Source organism: Girardinichthys multiradiatus, chromosome 21 (assembly GCF_021462225.1).
Source record: "Girardinichthys multiradiatus isolate DD_20200921_A chromosome 21, DD_fGirMul_XY1, whole genome shotgun sequence".
NCBI classification, from domain to species: Eukaryota; Metazoa; Chordata; class Actinopteri; order Cyprinodontiformes; family Goodeidae; genus Girardinichthys; species Girardinichthys multiradiatus.
The window spans coordinates 41,923,771-41,943,267 of record NC_061813.1 but is presented as its reverse complement, the minus strand read 5'-3'; the positions used below and the strand labels follow the sequence as shown (position 1 = coordinate 41,943,267).

The 19,497-nt window shown below is 44.8% G+C and overlaps 1 protein-coding gene across 4 annotated transcripts; it reads left to right on the top strand.

Moving 5' to 3' along the window:
- The first annotated feature begins 4,134 nt into the window (after positions 1–4,134).
- On the top strand, positions 4,135–19,279 carry LOC124858527 (NACHT, LRR and PYD domains-containing protein 12-like). Of its 4 annotated transcripts, XM_047350603.1 has the most exons (10): positions 4,137–4,319; positions 9,226–9,398; positions 10,808–12,093; positions 12,163–12,665; positions 13,297–13,470; positions 14,039–14,212; positions 16,395–16,568; positions 17,630–17,803; positions 18,691–18,864; positions 18,933–19,279. In XM_047350603.1, the coding sequence occupies exons 1-10, from the start codon at positions 4,189–4,191 to the stop codon at positions 19,021–19,023; spliced, it is 3,054 nt and encodes a 1,017-aa protein (XP_047206559.1). In that variant the 5' UTR covers positions 4,137–4,188; the 3' UTR covers positions 19,024–19,279. The 4 variants fall into 4 exon arrangements, with proteins under 4 accessions (XP_047206561.1, XP_047206560.1, XP_047206559.1 ...); XM_047350602.1 differs by having other exon boundaries at positions 10,808–12,665; XM_047350605.1 differs by lacking the exon at positions 18,933–19,279 and having other exon boundaries at positions 4,135–4,319; positions 10,808–12,665; positions 17,630–17,807; positions 18,691–18,858.
- The last annotated feature ends 218 nt before the right edge of the window (positions 19,280–19,497 follow it).

The following is a 19,497-nucleotide window of genomic DNA, read 5'->3' as shown; positions in this document are numbered from 1 at the left end:
TTCCTGCCAGTTCTATGGTGCAGGCTGGGTTTATTACTCTATGAAAGCCTTGAAATCACAGATATTTGCACTGTTTGTTTTAATTGGAATAGAGCTGAGATCATTGATGTTAGAATAATCTTGTGGTGGGTATGGTGAAGTCAGGCTTGCAGGACAGTGAGTCGGTTCTGGGATCTGTCGGCCAGTGTGTTCAGGAAGCGGAGATGTTTCAAGGAGTTGTCCACAGAACGCTGGAGTGCAGGTAAGAATAATTAGGTCATCGGAGGAGCTTTGGAGGTAAGTGTTCCAGGAAGCTAAGTGAGGAAGATCTGAGAATAAGCTGCAGCTCAGCTCTGCTCCCCAGAGGAGGAGAACCTGCACCTTAGTGAAAACAAGCCCGGACAGACTCAACAGAACCCCAGAACCCTGACAAATGAAGAATGCTCCCCCTATTTGGCCATGTTTATGGGAGGACACTTCAGTTTACTTATTTTATGCTTTTATTTAGTGATGTGATGTTCACGAACGATCTGGTTCTTTTGATCGGCTCCTTGAACGATGGGACTCGAGTCTCTGTCTGTGAGAGCCGAATATATTATAACCTTGATTATATGGAAATTATATTTTTATCACTCAAGCGACTAAATATGGAAACAGACGGGGTGCTAAGCTCATATAGTGCACATGCTCATTGCTCACTGTTTGTCAGGTGTCATGGCGCTCGATACCTGCCCTGGCTGCGACCTGCAGGCTGCGACCTGCAGGCTGCGACCTGCAGGCTGCGACCTGCAGGCTGCGACCTGCAGGCTGCGACCTGCAGGCTGCGACCTGCAGGCTGCGACCTGCAGGCTGCGACCTGCAGGCTGCGACCTGCAGGCTGCGACCTGCAGGCTGCATGCATCAGGAGAGAGGAGGACCAACCCGACTTTCTCAACACAGATTCACCAGATGATAACAAGGTGAAGACGAAGAAACCAGCAAGGTGTTGCCTTTTTCAAGGCTGTTTTTAATTTGGATGTTTGCACACTTTATTTGGTTCATGTTTCCAGTTAAGTGTTGTTCATCGTTAGTGCTTTGCCTTAACTGTGATATTTAATGGTGGATTCATGATTCACTTCACTTTTCTATTTTGTTACTTTTGGCTCTTTATTTACAATCAGCATTAAAATGCTATTAATTCACAACCCTTGTAGTAAAGCGCTACATGGGTATTTGATGTATTATGTTTAGATGTTTTATACTAAATTTTCTCTGGTTCTATTTTGAAAATTTTAAATACAAAAATGAATCTGGCCTAACACAGATGATTCTGCTTTTTGTGAATTTCCCCCACACCTGCCAGGTTTCCTAAGATGAATATATTTAACACTATATTAAAGGTAAAGTATCTTGTTCTTTGAAATATGCACATTTTTATTGTGCACATCCACTCAGGTTAATAACCGACACGCCGACACCTCGACCAACCAGGAATGTACGCCAGGATCCTGTTGGTGGACCTCAGCTTGGCCTTCAACACCATCAACCCAGACATCCTCCACCAGAAGCTTCACCAGCTCAAAGACCGGCCTCCACCTGTCAGTGGATCACCAGCTTCCTGAAGGACCGGCAGCAGCAGGTGAAGCTGGGGAGCATCTTCTCCCACACAAGAACCATCAGCACTGGCACGCATTCTGAGTATTTAGCAGAAGTTAGCAGAAGGTTAACTATACCTTCTAGTTCTAGTAGTCTGCCTGAGCTGAACTGGACCTGTCATTTCTCACTGAGATCTTTGCTGTAGGACTTTTCATCTTCTTCCTCTGGTCCATGCACCTCCTCCAGGCTCTCTTAATCTTCATCTGTTCATCAGCAGGAAAACCTGTGGACAGAACCAGAAACACATTCTGACGTTCTAAGACTTGCAGCTGAAGATCTTCTTCTATCATCTCAGCTGACTTCCAGAACCAGTGATGTTGGATTTGATGGAGTTCTGCAGAGTGATCACATGACCTGAAACCAGGAAGAAGGAAGCAGAGTGAGCCTCCACTCACATCCTGACTTTTTCTCCACAGCCCTGGACGTGTGTCTGTTTTATTTCTGACGACCCACTGGACAGGGATCAGAGGCTTTCTGTTTCTATGGCAACACATTAACACACATGAGGCCTCCAAATATCAGAAAACCCCTTGATTATACTCAAGTCCATCAGTAGGAGCTTACAGGTAAAACTTCATCCTAAGACCAGTGGATGACCCAGCAGCACAACTGTTGGTCTGGAATGGAAAGGTGGAGCTCATTAACTGGACCCTGAGTGGATGAACACTGGAGACACTAGAAGGACTCCTAAAGACATTCCATGTTGTGGAGGATGAGAAAATGCTTGGAAGGATGTTAAACAATCAGAAAGGACAGCTGTCAGATGGGTCATGTGATCTTTATTTGGAAAATAAAGGTAAACCCTAAAAATGATGCTGAGGAAATCAGAGATGAACACCAGCTGGATTGGGAGGTAAAGTGCCTGTGAGTGGATGAGACATAAGAAGATGACCCGAAGCACAGACAGAGCAGTGTCCATGTATATGATAAGAGCCTGGTTACATGTACTGCTAACATCTGTCTGTTGTTCTCAGGTCAGCACTGACTCCGAGTCTGCAACCTCCATGGACCCACCTGCACATTTCCACAGTGGGAGTGTGCATGGGTTAGGGTTATGGTGCATGGTATGCCTGGTGTTGTTCTGGAGCTCTGACTGCCAAGTGTTCAACAGAGAAACAGCCTGGGGGAAGAAACTGTCTCTGTGGAGGCTGGTTTTAGCAGACAGCGCTCTGTAGCGCCACCTGAAGGTAGAAGCCTAAACATTTTGTGAGCAGCTTGTGTGGGGTCTGCAGAGATGTTAGCTGCCCTTTTCCTGACCCTTGACCTGTATAAGTCCTGGATGGAGGGAAGGTCAGACCTGATTATTCGTTGCAGTCTGGACCTGTCCTGTTTGGTGGATGAGCCAAACCACACTGAGATGGATGAAGACAGGACAGACTGAATGATGGCAGTGTAGAAGATGACCAGCAGCTCCTGAGGAAGGTTGAACTTCTTGAGTTGCCTCAGAAAGTCCAGTCTCTGCTGGACCTTCTTTCGAACATTGTCTATGTGTGAAGACCATCTCAGTTCTGAGAAATGGTGGCTCTTAGGAACCAGAAGTGGTCCCCAACAGACACCATGTTGTTGTTAAGCTGTTCAGGTGGTTTGTTGCATTTCCATTTTTTCCGGTTCAGCATAGTCGTAGGCAGGGAGGTCTTTAGGGTTAGCATGAGTTTTAGTTAGGGCTTTAGCTGAAGACAACATGGTAGCGTTGGCAGCAGGCCTTGACTTTTCTTTGCTTTGTAAAAGGTGACGTTGATGGTTCGTAAACAGTTGTATATCTACGTACTCTTTGTACTCCTTCAAATCATTCAGCATGTTTTAGATGTAAATTTCACTAGAAAACGGCACAGATCAACAGGACGAGAACCAACTGATTTCTTTTGATGTGGACTCTGTGGGTGTGGCTTGTTCCACCTGTTCTTCCTGTTTCTTCAGATGGAAAGACGAGGTTCTCCTGCGTCACTGCTTTAACTCTCGGTCTTGGAAAGTGAAGATGAGTGAACTTTGCAGTAACCACGAGCAAACCAGAAGCAAGTATCCTTAAACAAAAACCGAAGAAAAGTGTCATAAAGAATGCAATGAAGAAAACTAAGGAAGGTTGGATCATAAGATTCAGGGGAAGGTGGGAGAGAGGAGAACAGGAAGGAGAAACAGAAGAGAAGAGAAATTATTACCAAGATTAGGATTTGGACCCACTGGACTCAGCAATATGTTATTTACTTTACAACAACATGATCCAGGAAACTCTCAGCAATAGAACGTGTTGCTTTAGTATGTTGCAGTATTTTAGAAAAAGGAAAGAAACATTTGATGCAATAAATATACTACTACTATACTACTACTATACCACTATACTACTATACTAAAGTAGTCCATTTCTAATGAGGTTTTTTAAGCAAACAAAGTTGATAGATGTAATATGGTTATTGGCAGCAGGAAATAATGTAGACAAATGGACATTATGAGCCACATTCCACACCCGTAGGTGGCGGTAAGGCTCACCTTGTGTTTATGACAAACCGCAAAAAAAAAAAAAAACAGGAAGAAGAAGAAGAAGGAAAAGGAGAAGAAGAAGGAAAAGGAGAAGTGAAAATGAGCGGGTGTTTGGAAGAAGAGCAGCTCGGAGCCGAGTCTCCAGGATCCAGCAGTTCATCCATGAAGAGTAATTGGTCCAAAGAAAAACCTCCGGACTTCAGTGCTGGACCAGGACCTTCAGACACAGAGTAAGAAACTAGCAGTGTTGTTCACACCTCGATGGGTTTGCTGTGTTTTAGGGATATTTCACTTAGACAAAACTGCGGCAGAGACCCGGTTCCGCTCTGTGAAGAGCCGTGTTGGTTCTGATTCTGCCGCCTCCGGCTCGGTGGGAAACTGAACTGAAAGCTGGAGCTCCAAGCAGGTTTTTTTTTTTTCTTCTTGTTGTTGAAGTTTATTTGGAACAGAAGAGAATGACTAATGGTTCATAACTAAGGTCAGAGCGACCAGAATCTTCATGAAACCCAAAAGCTGAACAATAGAATGAGGAAAAGAAATGATGTCACCAAAATATTTCCCAAACCGGTTTAACGAAGTTGGCATCCGACTCTTAAAGGGGTATTCCCCTCATCTTCATCACCCTGAGCACCTTTAATCTGGTCCAGCTCCAGAACTACAGTACCTGGACTAGATGGTTCTACTCTAGTAACAGAATCTATTAGTGGAGGATAGATGTTAGTTCCTGTTGAAGTCAGTGAGGAACTGTGAACATGAATCGATTCATTTTAATTTAGAAGCAGTTCTTGTTGAGACAGAACTTCCTCAAAGCTGGAGGCTGATGGTACTGGACACTGAGCTGAAGATCTGCTTCGTCTTTTCTGGACCCTGTCATGCAGGTTTCTGTCCGATGAAACAAGATCTGCTGCGGCCTCACTCACTACCAGAACTCTGAACAGGTCCATCAGTTCCAGCTGCAGAGATGGAGGCTTCTCCTTGAGCCCTGATTAGATGAGCTCATGGCAATGAGGTCAGAGAAGATCTTCACCACTGATACAGGAAGCAGAAGGTACTGAGGCTGATGGGTCCAGTTCGCCTCAGAACCATGATTACCAACAGGAGAGGGATTGGAACTATATTGTTTCCAACTTATGGCGGAGGAACACGCCTATTTAAGTCTTGATGTAAGGCTGCGTCATGCAGACACACCACAAGTATCAGGGAGGAGGAGAACGTGGAAAAACCTCAGGGTTCACCTTGTCATAGGCCGACCCCTCTTCCTCTGAGAGTCTAGATATGTTTTTCAAATGTATTTTCTAGAGAATACTGCAGAGCGCGAAGAGGAAAAGAGAAATCAACCGTGGCAGTTTATACCCTTGTATGGAAGCCCGTATGGGCCATAACTCTACCTGCTGCTTTAGGCGTACATTTCAAGCAACACGTCTTTATTTTTGAATTAAAACATTTAAACGGTCCTGACAGGAACGGACGCAGGATTTCAAAATAAAATGCAACTCCTCCTCTCTATCATTCACATGTGAAACACTCGTTCATCAGGAGGAAACGAACACATGAACGCAGACAGAATATCAGAGACTGGAAAGTGTCTCAATGTTCAGACTTGGTCCTTTATTCATCTGCTGTGGTTCTTTATGGACTTTATTCAATTCATCTGATTAACTGTTAAACCATAATAATTGTGGAATTACTTTAGAATATTGCAGTTAAACAGCATCTTATTTGTTTCAAATGTTGTTACACTGTTGTTCATATAAAAAACCTTTAAATTAATCAATTAATCCTAATAGTTGCCCAGCAATAATAGATGGAGACAGGTGGAGACGAACGGAGGGGTGATTACGAGTGGAAACGAATGGAGGGGTGAGAATGGGTGGAGACGAACAGAGGGGTGAGGACGGGTGGAGACGAACGTAGGGGTGAGGACGGGTGGAGACGAACAGAGGGGTGTGGACGGGTGGAGACGAACGGAGGGGTGATTACGAGTGGAGACGAATGGAGGGGTGAGGATGGGTGGAGACGAACGGAGGGGTGAGGAGGGGTGGAGACGAACAGGGGTGTGGACGGGTGGAGACGAACGGAGGGGTGATTACGAGTGGAGACGAATGGAGGGGTGAGGATGGGTGGAGACGAACAGAGGGGTGTGGACGGGTGGAGACGAATGGAGGGGTGAGGACGGGTGGAGACGAACAGATGGGTGCAGATAAAAATAGAAAAATAAATACATAGAGATCTACAGAATGTTCTACCGTCTGCACGTTGTTGGACGTCACTATGCCTTTCCAACGGCATCGGCCATTTTGTATCCAGGACAGTCCGCTCCGACATATCCCGTCAAACACTACGACTGATATGACGAGGCGTCCCAAATCTGACGTCACAAGACGCTATATAACAGAGCCTCCATTTTGAACCCCCGCTTTTCAGCTGGAGACCGGGTTCGGTTAGCTACATCTGAAGCGTCACCTGGAGAAGAGTCCTGAGTGGAGTTCATTTATTCTCTCTCATTGGCCAACAAACAATTCATAACTGAGGTTTCTGGACTAAGAAGGCCAGAAATTTCACTTTGAAGACGTGAGTTTAACACGTAACTAAAAACACGGAATTTCGAGGAGACGAACCGCCACCGTGTTTCATCCTAAGTCGACTTTGATGGTCAGATCATGTTTTTTTCCCTTTTCGCCAAGGAGGCCAGAGGATGAAGACTGACCGCTTTCTTGGAGTTTAACTGCGGAAGCGCAGCCACGCTTCACCCCCCTTTTCCCCTCTCACTCGCTGCCCTAGAAGGAAACTTCACCAAGTAAAACCCATCCTTTATTTTAATCTTTTTATTTCTTTATTAGGAATAGCCGGGCAGGGTAGAGGAGATTTTTAGTGCAGTTAGAATCTAATGTTTTCTGAATGATATCTGCATGTAACCTTGTTATTGAAACTTTGATGTGCCGTGTTTGACGTCTGGAAGCCGCTGCGTTCCTAGCTCTGTGCGTGTTTTACCACCTGAGAGTCAGCGCAGGTGCGCCGTGAGACTGGACTGTTAAAATAACCTCATGGTGAAATTCCCCATTTTTCTTCGTCTTCAACCTCACTGCTTGCTAGCTTGCTGCCAAAAGTTTTATAACTCTTTGTCTGCTCAGGAGTTGGGGGAGGTTTTATGACTGAGTATAACTGAGTTACAGTTGGAGCTGCGCCCCACCCTCCACTCACCCCCACCCCCCTTGTCATATTGTTATTTTTGCCATAACTGCTGGTTGATTCAATACACACCCACTGTTGTTTGCTTTATTTGTGCTTAGTTAGATATTTTACCCCTTTTATGTAGAACTTTGCATGTTTGAGTAGGTGATTTAATAAATATTCACGTAGATGATAACAGAAGGCGATTTGTGTTTATTTTGTGCAAGAGTTATTTGTCTGTCAATATAAGGTTAAAGTTTCACACGTTTCGGCAGAAACGGTCGATTTAAACAGTGACATCTCCGGTAATAGTTATTAATTATTACGGAGTATTTAACAGTTGTAATTGTCAAAGGCGTTGAGCCACAATTACAACACCAGAAACATCTCTGGTCTCGATTCATAAATGAGGATTTTGGTTAAGAAATTGATTTAGTCAAATTATGATTTTTAATTATAATTATTGATCAAGATTAATCAATCAATAATCATAACTCCCAACAAGGGGTAGGACAATGACACTGAAACACCTGGTTTTAGACCACAATAATTTATTAGTATGGTGTAGGGCCTCCTTTTGCGGCCAATACAGCGTCAATTCATCTTGGGAATGACATATACAAGTCCTGCACAGTGGTCAGAGGGACTTTAAGCCATTCTTCTTGCAGGATAGTGGCCAGGTCACTACGTGATACTGGTGGAGGAAAACGTTTCCTGACTCGCTCCTCCAAAACACCCCAAAGTGGCTCAATAATATTTAGATCTGGTGACTGTGCAGGCCATGGGAGATGTTCAACTTCACTTTCATGTTCATCAAACCAATCTTTCACCAGTCTTGCTGTGTGTATTGGTGCATTGTCATCCTGATACACGGCACCGCCTTCAGGATATAATGTTTGAACCATTGGATACACATGGTCCTCAAGAATGGTTCGGTAGACCTTGGCAGTGACGCGCCCATCTAGCACAAGTATTGGGCCATGGGAATGCCATGATATGGCAGCCCAAACCATCACCGATCCACCCCCATGCTTCACTCTGGGCATGCAACAGTCTGGGTGGTACGCTTCTTTGGGGCTTCTCCACACCGTAACTCTCCCGGATGTGGGGAAAACAGTAAAGGTGGACTCATTAGAGAACAATACATGTTTCACATTGTCCACAGCCCAAGATTTGCACTCCTTGCACCATTGAAACCGACGTTTGGCACTGGCATGAGTGACCAAAGGTTTGGCTATAGCAGCCCGGCCGTGTATATTGACCCTGTGGAGCTCCTGATGGACAGTTCTGGTGGAAACAGGAGAGTTGAGGTGCACATTTAATTCTGCCGTGATTTGGGCAGCCGCGGTTTTATGTTTTTTGGATACAATCCGGGTTAGCACCCGAACATCCCTTTCAGACAGCTTCCTCTTGCATCCACAGTTAATCCTGTTGGATGTGGTTCGTCCTTCTTGGTGGTATGCTGACATTACCATGGATACCGTGGCTCTTGATACATCACAAAGACTTGCTGTCTTGGTCACAGATGCGCCAGCAAGACGTGCACCAACAATTTGTCCTCTTTTGAACTCTGGTATGTCACCCATAATGTTGTGTGCATTTCAATATTTTGAGTAAAACTGTGCTCTTACCCTGCTAATTGAACCTTCACACTCTGCTCTTACTGGTGCAATGTGCAATCAATGAAGACTGGTTACCAGGCTGGTCCAATTTAGCCATGAAACCTCCCACACTAAAATGACAGGTGTTTCACTTTCATTGTCCAACCCCTGTATATGGGCCGATGCATAAAGGATGTATTCAGTGAACAGAACCGGTTCTGTTCTCTACACACTCAGACTGTATAAAAAGACTCCTGAAGCTTCATGTTCTGTAGTTTTGCTGGTGGAGGTCATACAGACCAAGGCAATGAACAGCTGTGAGGAACATCTGGAACCTATTGAATGTTTTTCCTTCTGTCTTCAGAAACAAGCAGAGGAGGGGCGTTTGTGTGGAGGAGCAGATGTCCTGCTGTGCTTTGTGTCAAGGCATCCAGATGGATCCGGTCTCCTCCAGCTGTGGACACTGGTTCTGCAGACCGTGCATCAGCTCTGCCGCCTCCTGCCCCCAGTGTGGACAAAAGCCCAGAATAACACTCGGTTTGTGGTTCTTCATAAAAGCACATCTACAACACATTGCCAAAGGTATTGGGTCACCTGCTTTTAGATCCACCAGAACTTTAATCACGTCCATTCTTTCATTTCAATGATTAAAGGGACATTACGCATTAATGAGTCGGTGTGTCGGGTTTTAGCCTTCAGGTAGTTTCCATCTGTTGGTCGCTGTCAGGTTGATGTTCTTGACGAGAACAGAACATGCAGACGTCGTTACTGTAACACGTGTTCGACCTCATCAGTGCACATTGGGTGCTATGATGGGCAGAACATGGTGCCTTGCTTTCTCATTTACAGAGTAGATGTGATCCAAGACTTTGTCTGACCTTCAGAAGCTTTTTGGTTTTTCTGACATGCAGTCGGATCAGAACGTTCTCCAGCTGAAGGTGGTCAACGGGCCCACAACCAGCAGCTCCCAGCCGGTGCGTTTCTCACCTATGCGATCTGCTCTGATGATACGTGCTGTAGGATCACCTGCAGTTCTTCGCCTAGCGTTGTAGTTTAATAGTAGCGAGGCTAACCAGGCTAACGTGTAATACTCAGGAGTTTGCATGTGGACCCCACACTGAGAGGCTCAACGTTTGTTGTTTGGTCATTTTAAAGGTTGTGGTGATGTGGAGCCTGTGAAGGTCCAGCTTGTTGTACGGTAAACTATGTATAGATCTTTAGGGACCTTGTTTTGTGTACTGGTGCCGAAGGGAACATCTCCAAACTGTTCCCATAAAGTTCTCCTGGTCTGCTAAAGCACTAATCTTTCTGTTTAGTGGAACCAAGGAGCTGAACTCTACTCCTGTAAAACAGCCCCAAACCATGATTTTCCTTCCACCAAACTTTACACTGCACTTAATGCAATCAGACAAGCGCTGTCCTCCAGGAACCTGGCCAACCCAGACTCTAGCTTCACACCACGGCATCCAACGCTTTGATTGCACCTGGTGGTGTAGCTGCTCAGCCATGGAAACCCATTCCCTGAAGCCCTCATGTTCTTGAACTTATCAGGTCACATGAGGTGTGGAGGTCTGTAGATATCGACTCTGCATAAAGATGGTGACCTTTGTGACCTCTGACCTTGCTTGTGACATTGGCCTCCAACTGCTGGGCTGAGTTGTTGTTGTTTTTAATCTCTTGGTGGTGAGGAAACTGAACCTCTGGACCTACTGGACATCATGGAACCAGGTTGTATTCACTGAGAGAGACTCGTTCTTTCACCGATGGGTGTAGAAGCAGCTGATGAACTTTTTACTCCTGTGGTTGTGAAGTGCTTGGACCACCTGGGGTTAAGGAGGGTTTGACCCAATACCTGAGACAGTGAAGTGTGTTCTGAATTACTCTGGCCTCTTTGTTGGGTTCTGTTTTTCTCGCTGAGGCTAATGGAAACTAACTTACCCTGTTAGATGCTGGTCAACAGGAGGTTCTAGAGGAACATAAGATCAGTCTGAGGAGGAGATGTGAATGTGTGACTGAAGGAAGTGATGAAACAGGAAGTAGAACCCTCCTCAACAGGATCTACACTGATCTCTACATCACAGAGGGACAGAGTGAAGAGGTTAATACCCAACATGAGGTGAAGCAGCTGGAGACAGCTTCCAAGAACCAGAACCTCCATGACTCTCCAATCAGGTGCCATGACATCTTTAAACCCTTACCTGACCAGCATGGAGCCATCAGAGTGGTTCTGACCAACGGCGTCGCTGGTGTTGGAAAAACCTTCTCAGTGCAGAAGTTCACTCTGGACTGGGCAGAGGGCTTGGAGAACCAAGATGTCAGTGTGGTGGTTCTGCTTTCATTCAGGGAGCTGAACTTGATCAGAGAGGAGCAGCACAGTCTTCTCACGCTGCTCCATGTTTTCCATCCAACACTCCAGAAGTTCCCAGCAGAGAAGCTGGCTGTCTGTAAACTTCTCTTCATCTTTGATGGTCTGGATGAAAGCAGACTTTCTCTGGACTTCAACAACAGTCGGCTTGTTTCTGATGTCACCGAGAAGTCATCAGTCAACGTTCTGCTGACAAACCTCATCAAGGGGAACCTGCTGCCCTCGGCTTTCATCTGGATAACTTCCAGACCTGCAGCGGCCAATCAGATCCCTCCTTCATGTGTTGCCAGGGTAACAGAAGTACGAGGCTTCACTGACGCCCAGAAGGAGGAGTACTTCAGGAGGAGGTTCAGTGATGAAGAGCTGTCCAGCAGAATCATCTCCCACATCAAGACCTCCAGGAGCCTCCACATCATGTGTGGAATCCCAGTCTTCTGCTGGATCACTGCTACAGTTCTGGAGAACATGTTGACCACAGAGCAGAGAGGAGAACTGCCCAAGACCATGACTGACATGTACTCACACTTCCTGCTGGTCCAGACAAAGAGAAAGAAGAACAAGTACCATGAAGGACATGAGAGGAGTCCACAGGAGCTGATGAAAGCTGACAGGGAAGTTCTTCTAAAGCTGGGGAGGCTGGCATTTGAACATCTGGAGAAAGGAAACATCATGTTCTACCAAGAAGACCTGGAGCAGTGTGGTCTAGATGTCCCAGAAGCCTCGGTGTACTCAGGAGTTTGTACAGAGATCTTCAGAAGAGAGAGTTTGATCTTCCAGAAACCAGTTTACTGCTTTGTTCATCTGAGCATCCAGGAGTTCCTGGCTGCAGTCTACATGTTCTACTGTTTCACCAACAGGAACACAGAGGTGATGAAGAACTTCCTGGGAGAAGATGACAGTGAAACATCTGAGGAAGAATTCGCTGATGAACATGAGGTGATGGAGAACTTCCTGGGAGAAGATTACAGTGAAACATCTCTGGAGGACTTCATGGAGAACGTCATGGAGAAATCCCTCAGCAGTAAAAATGGTCACCTGGACCTGTTTGTCCGCTTCCTTCATGGCCTCTCTGTGGAGTCCAACCAGAGACTCTTAGGAGGCCTGCTGGGTCAGACAGAGAACCGTCCAGAAACCACCCAGAGAATCATCAACAATCTGAAGAATATGGAGGCTAAGTTTATCTCTCCAGACAGAAGCATCAACATCTTCCACTGTCTGATGGAGATGAAGGACCTCTCAGTTTATCAGGAGATCCAACAGTTCCTGAAATCAGAGAACAGATCAGAGAAGAAGCTCTCAGAGATCCAGTGCTCAGCTCTGGCCTACATGCTGCAGATGTCAGAGGAGGTTCTGGAAGAGTTTGACCTGGAAAAGTACAACACATCATGGATGGGTCGACTGAGACTGATTCCAGCTGTGAGGAACTGCAGAAAGGCTCAGTGAGTCACACACACACATACATACACAGCTAGTTCTGGAAGTTCTGTTTGCTCATTGTTCAGATTTTGGGTTTACTTCTGTAAGCGGTTTTGTTTTCTACCAACTGCCAGAATGTGGCCATAGAAACCAGTACTGGGAGCTCTTTCATCAATGCCAGCCAGCCTGACCAGTGCTCCTTACTGTCCTTATTGGGCCACTCAACATCTGCTTCCTTTCTAACTTCAGAATAAGAGTCTCAGTCATAACCACAACCACCCTAAGCATCCACCTCTCCTCTGGAGCTCTTAGGAAGATTCAACTTTGACCAGAAATATTTTTATCAGAGCCATGTTTCACTCCTCATCATCCAGTCATTGAGTTTCTTCACCTGATGGTTTAAATGAAAAGCTTCTGTCATTCAGTCCTGAGGTTACAGTGATGCCTACAGAACCTTTGGAACCATGCAGAACATCTTGCCAGTTATTAAACAGGAATCTGTTCTCCATAAATCTACACTGAAACGGGTCGGGTGGGTTTCGGATACAGATGTTTTGCACATCAAGAGTTAAAACTGAACTGAGTCATTATTATGAATCTGAGGTGAGAGCGAGATGTTCTGTGGAGTCACTTGAACATGTTTTCCCTCCTCAGACTTCATGAATGTATGCTCTCAGAGGCCCACTATGAAGTCATTGCCACAGCATTGAGGTCCTATCCTTCACACCTGAGACATCTGGACCTGACAGGGAGCAAGCTGCAGGATTCAGGACTGCAGGTACTGACCAAAGGTCTGGAGGGTCCATGCTGCCAACTGGAAGTCCTTCTGTAAGTTATCTTTTCTTCTTGTAGTGGAATTTTCTTATCAAAGTGGGTAGAAGTTGACTCATAACAAGAGAAAATCCGGACTTTGTCTTTATAAGTTTTATTCAAAGTCATTCAGCGTTTGAAGACCCTGACACTGAGGTTAGTCAGTGAAACAGAGCCCTGATCAACATTTACACACAGTATTTATACCAAACATGACAGTGTTATCTCAACTTTAAAGAGTCTGTGTTTTATGACCTAGACCCTCCTCGGGTTCAGAGGTGACAAAGTTATCTACGAACAGACCCATCTGCTCTTCATGAGACATCACCCTAAATGATGGGTTTTAACCATTAAACATCTGATAATAGCTTTACAGCTTCCTCCTCTAACACAGATGTTCTGAGGAGTGAAGTAACCTAAAGGTCATACACTTTGGAGCACTTAATACAAGAATTTCCATTACATTCTGTTCTTCAGTAAATACGTTTCAACCAAGAAGTTTCCATAGTTTCCTGCTTTTTCACGTTGCTGCTGAGTTTTAATCCTTCTGCACATTTTTTGTTTCATGTTATGTGAAAACCAACAGACTGGCTAGCTGTAGACTCTCGGAGATCGGTTGTAAAGCTTTGGTGTCAGCTTTGAAGATGAACCGCTCGCTGACAGAACTCGACTTGAGCAGCAACAAACTGCAGGACTCTGGAGTGACGTTGCTGTCTGCTGGACTGGAGAGCTCCTCGTCCTGTGAACTTGAAACTCTGAGGTAAAAAATCATTTCATTCTCCAAAAACTAACTCGGAGGGGAAATAATGTGTCGAGATTGTAGAACGATGGGACTATCTCTGACTTTGCTACAGCAGGAAAAAAACAAGGTTGGGGATTCCTGGGAGGTGTGGTTCTTACCCAGTAACGCTTTGAGTTTGAAATCAGCAGATGATAACTTCTTGAGATGTTTGTTTCTAAACTCTTTCCTTAACTGGTCAGGGTTACTGGTCTGTTTACTCAGAGTGTCCGCGTCCTTCAAAAGTATTAAAATGTCTAAATTCAGGAAAAGAATCTAAGTTGGCCTTAAATACATTAATCTCAGGTCTTCAATTTCCTCGCAGCCGGACTATTTACATCTCGTATATTTTTGTATACGTAGTTTTTTCTCGCAGGATTTTTCTGTCAAACAAAAGTTTGAGTCACCCCTTCACCTCTTCATTGTGTTCTGTGAGGCAGTTAATGCTACAGGTAACTAGCTACTAATACACCCTTGCTAGCAAGATTTACGCGCCTATTATGGGTCAGTGCAAATCTATTGCCAGTTGGCTGGACGATGTTTGTTTGGCCTCTTCTGTAGTCGACCCATACGAGGCGAGGTGCATTCTGTGCCAAAAACCTTTTTAAGCTACTGCTTTGGTGTTGAAGATGCCATCATAGACCTGCTTCAACAAACCCACTGTCATCTGGACAAAGCCAGCAGCACTGTGAGGATCATGTTCTTTGATTTCTCCAGAACATTTAATACAATCCAACCTGATTTGTTTTGTCAGAAACTCCAGAAGACTCAGGTGGAGGCCTCAACAATCTCCTGGATCAAAGACTACTTGACAAACAGACCACAGTTTGTGAGACTGAAGGGTTGTGAGTCTAACCAGGTAGTCAGCAGCACAGGAGCACCACAGGGGACGGTACTCTCACCATTCCTTTTCACTCTGTACACCTCAGACTTCCAGTACAAGACAGACTCCTGTCATCTGCAGAAATACTCGGATGATTCTGGAGTTGTTGGTGGATCAGAGATGGACAAGAAGCTGAGTGCAGGAAGGTGGTGGACCGCTTTGTGGCATGGTGTGGAAACAATCATCTCATGTTGAACGTGACTAAAACAAAGGAGATGATTGTAGATTTTAAGAGAAACAGGAATAAGTCAAAAACTATTTATATCATGGGAGAAGAAGTGGAGGTGGTGGAGGAGTATAAATACCTCGGTGTTCACCTGGACAACAGACTAGAGTGGAGATGTAACTGTGAAGCCATCTACAAGAAGGGACAGAGCAGACTGTACTTCTTGAGGAAGCTTAGGACCTTTGGTGTTTGCAGCAAGATGCTGCATATCTTCTATAAGTCTGTTGTGGAAAGTCTGATCTCTTCTACCATCATCTGCTGGGGAAGCAGCATCAGAACCAGGGACTTAAAAAAGCTCAACAAGCTGATAAAGAAGGCTGGTTCTGTTCTGGGGACTCCTCTGGAACCTCTGGAGATCATTGTGGAAAGAAGGATTCTTCATAAAATGAAGAACATTATGGAGAACCCTGAGCATCCTCTTCATCAGACTGTCCTACAACAACAGAGTGTCTTCAGTCAGAGGCTTCTTCAGATCTGCTGTAAGACGGAGCGCTACAGGAGATCCTTCCTGCCCACAGCCATCAGCATCTACAACGACTCTTTGAAGAAACCTTCATAATATGAGCTACAACAACATTTAATTTACATTGAATTGAATTGACATCAGAACCAACAGTTCAAAATATCAACAGGATCAGTGATAGTTGTTGGTTGCTAGGCGTGATCCGGACCAGCCACACTAAATAAAATCATAATAAAATCTAAAAGCTTTATCGCCATCTTGCTTTCGCCTCTCTGTTCTTCTCTGGTTCTGTTTCTTCTCTGTCGGCCCGCTGGGTGAAAACCGCTCCTTTCCTCCCAGCAGCGTTGGGTGTCTTTGCTTCGCGCTGCTTGTTTCTGCACTCGACCTTTCACCTTGTATGATAACGACTAACATAACACACATCGGATTGGACACACCATGGAGTCTCTCTAGAGCACCGCCCTGCAGGATGGTGCACTGCATGTTACTTCCTGTCTGGACGCACTGAACACGGCCAGAACTAATTCGGTCTATGTGAGATGATAGTTTGTTCTAATCGGATCGGTTCCTTTGTGTTTTGTCCTCTCTTCAGACTGAAAGACTGCCATTTGTCAGAGATCAGCTGTGCTTCTTTGGGTTCTGTTCTGCTGTCCAAGTCGTCCCATCTGAAACATCTGGACCTGAGCATGAACAGTCTGCGGGATTCAGGGATAAGGCAGCTCTGTGTTTTCCTGGAAGATCCTCTTTGCAGACTGGAGAGGCTGAGGTCAGGATCCCGTCTGGAGACTCAACAGCCCCTCTTATCAGTAATTTGTACCACTGAGTGTGATGATCCCTATAAAAAGATCTAAGTAGATAAAAAGTTTTATTTTGGTCACATCTGAAGTTATTACCTGCAAGTAATAAATAGAAAAAGCTATAAACAGATCTTTAAAGTTACCAGATTCTGGTATCAATGAGTGGACCATGGGTCTTTCTGAAGAAGCCTTATAGATTAATTTCAGCTTCCCATCATGCTTTGCATGAACATGGTTTCTAACTTCCAGAGCAAATCTGGATCCAAACCTGTTTAAACAGGTTAATGAATCCTAAGTACACTCATGATGACCTGAAGGACCGGAGGCTGATCATCTAATCCAGCATATCCATCTCCTCCACTGCTGCACATGAAGATCAGAGGTGAAAATATCTTGTAGCTAATTAATCATCGGATGTTTTCTGTGCTTTTAATCACTGATTAGTTTAGAGATTAAAGGTCCGGAATCTTGTGCGCTGATGAATTAGAAGAAAAAACTATGTTCTTCGTTGTTTTTGAAACCTAGAACCATGCAGGGAACGGATTTTTAGTTTACAGATAAAGAACATTCAGTGGTCCGATCCTTCAGCCACATTCATCTTGAATCCTCATCTGTTGGTAAGGATCTCAGCAGATTCCAGCTGAAACCACAGGTTAAGCTTCATCTAATTCAAGGTGCAGCAGCAACAGGTCTGCATGTTCAGACATGTCTGTAGGTGTGTGAAATTTAGTTAAACCTCAAACCAGTTAGTTCCAAGTTACAGCTACCTGCACAACAGAACCGGTCTTCTAGCAGAACCACCAGGAAGAAAGTGGATTTCTAGTGAACGTCTGACAAATTAAAAGCCAGACCTGTTGGCTTTATGTTTGTTCAATTTTAATAAAATCATCCCTCAAAGAAAGTTCTGGATCAGATCCTGATGGGTGGACCTCTGAGGTTTTATGTTCTGAGTCAGTAAAACCCGAACCAATATGATTCTCCAGAACAGAGTATGAATGACTGAAAACGCTTGAATGTTTTGTGATTCCAGACTAAACCACTGCGATCTGACGGAGAGCTGCTGTTCACCACTATCCTCAGCTCTGAGGAGCAGAACCTCCAGCCTCAGAGATCTGGACCTCAGCTACAACACCCTACAGGACTCAGGAGTCCGGCAGCTGGGTTCTGGACTGGGAAGTCCAAACTGCAGACTGGAAACTCTAAGGCAGGTTGTATAAAATAATCTGTTCAGTTTAGTTGGAGGAGCTTCCTGAAAATCCTCCAAAGTTTGAATTTTATTGTTTGTAACATTTTAAAAATGAAAAAGGAAAGTAAGTGAATTGCTTCTGTATTTCCAACCTCCCGGTCAGAATGTCAAAGGTCATAGGTCATAGGTTTGAGCTTGTAGCTGAAGAAGCAGAAGAGATGGTTGATCCTTGTTCAGTCAGACCTCCTTATCTCCAGTCTGAGACCTCCATCATGGTCCAAGCTTCTCCTGTTGGCTGGTTGGACCTCAGCATGCAGAGATCAGAGGGTTAGTTAGAGAAGATCATTTCTTCACTGTGGCTGCTGCCCCGTGTGGTGGCACGGCGTCATAGAAGCATTCAGGTTTCCTTGTGATCCTGCAGAACGTTCTGCCAGGATCCTTACCCGCTGGAAAATAAATCAAAAAGCCTTTTAACAGGATAGATGAAGGACTCCATAGATATTCCAACCTCACAGAACCGACCCGGTCCATGTCATTTTATAATGATGCTCTGAAACAGTTTTTCTTGTTCTGATGACTGCTAGAAGATGTTTCCTGCTGCATTATTTGGACACGATTCAGGTTCATGTTCGCTGCTGTCAAACACACTTACAGAAAGAGGAACTCTGACCCAGAGCAACAGGTTCTGATTTCAGCTGTGGGCTTCTTGTCAAAGCTTTATTTTATACAAGACCTACAGATACGGTTCTTGACAGCCCCCCTGCAGCAGCCTGCTATTCTGACAGTGATGTCGGGTCCAGGTGTTCCTGTAGTGTTTGAGTCCAGTTTATTTCTGCTTTGAGATCTGGCTTTGACGTTTTACAGATGGAAGAACCGTGATGGTTAAACTGTTTTTCCTTCGGCAGCTTGAAGTGTTGTCTGCTCACTGACATCAGCTGTGCTTCCCTGGCCTCGGCTCTGAGCTCCACCCCTTCCAGGCTGAAAGATCTGGATCTGAGTCACAACAAGCTGAAGGATTCTGGAGTGAGGCTGCTGTCTGCCAGCATACACGGTCCAAACTGTGCGCTGCTGTTTCTCAGGTACGTTTTCAGCTTCTGCCCAGGCTCTAAGACCCAGTTGGAGTCTAATGAAGATCTCCTGTCTGCAGGTTGAAGGATTGTCAAATCACTGAGGAAGGCCGTGCTGCCTTTTCTCATTCCGGAACTCCACCTCATCCCATCCAACTCATCTGGATCTGAGTCCTCCAAGCTGCAGGATGCAGGACTATAACAAAGGGAGAATTGTTCTTTTTCATGAGTTCATTAGTTTTAAAGGTCTTTGTCAGGTGTCATTTTTTTTTCCAACTTGTGTGTTCTCTTATCCAGCTTTGGTTTCCTTTTTGTGTGTCACTTTCTGTTAGCTTGAATGTTTTTTACACATGAAATATAATGAAGTGGTTGACAACCATTTAGAGTTCACTGCTCTGAATTAAATCCTGAAGTCTCTCCTTTCACAGTTCATGTCTTTCTCTGGAGGCTAACCTTTCCTAGTTCTATGTGCACCGACACTATCAACACAGTTATCAGTACAGGTCCTTCTCAAAATATTAGCATATTGTGATAAAGTTCATTATTTTCCATAATGTCATGATGAAAATTGAACATTCATATATTTTAGATTCATTGCACACTAACTGAAATATTTCAGGTCTTTTATTGTCTTAATACGGATGA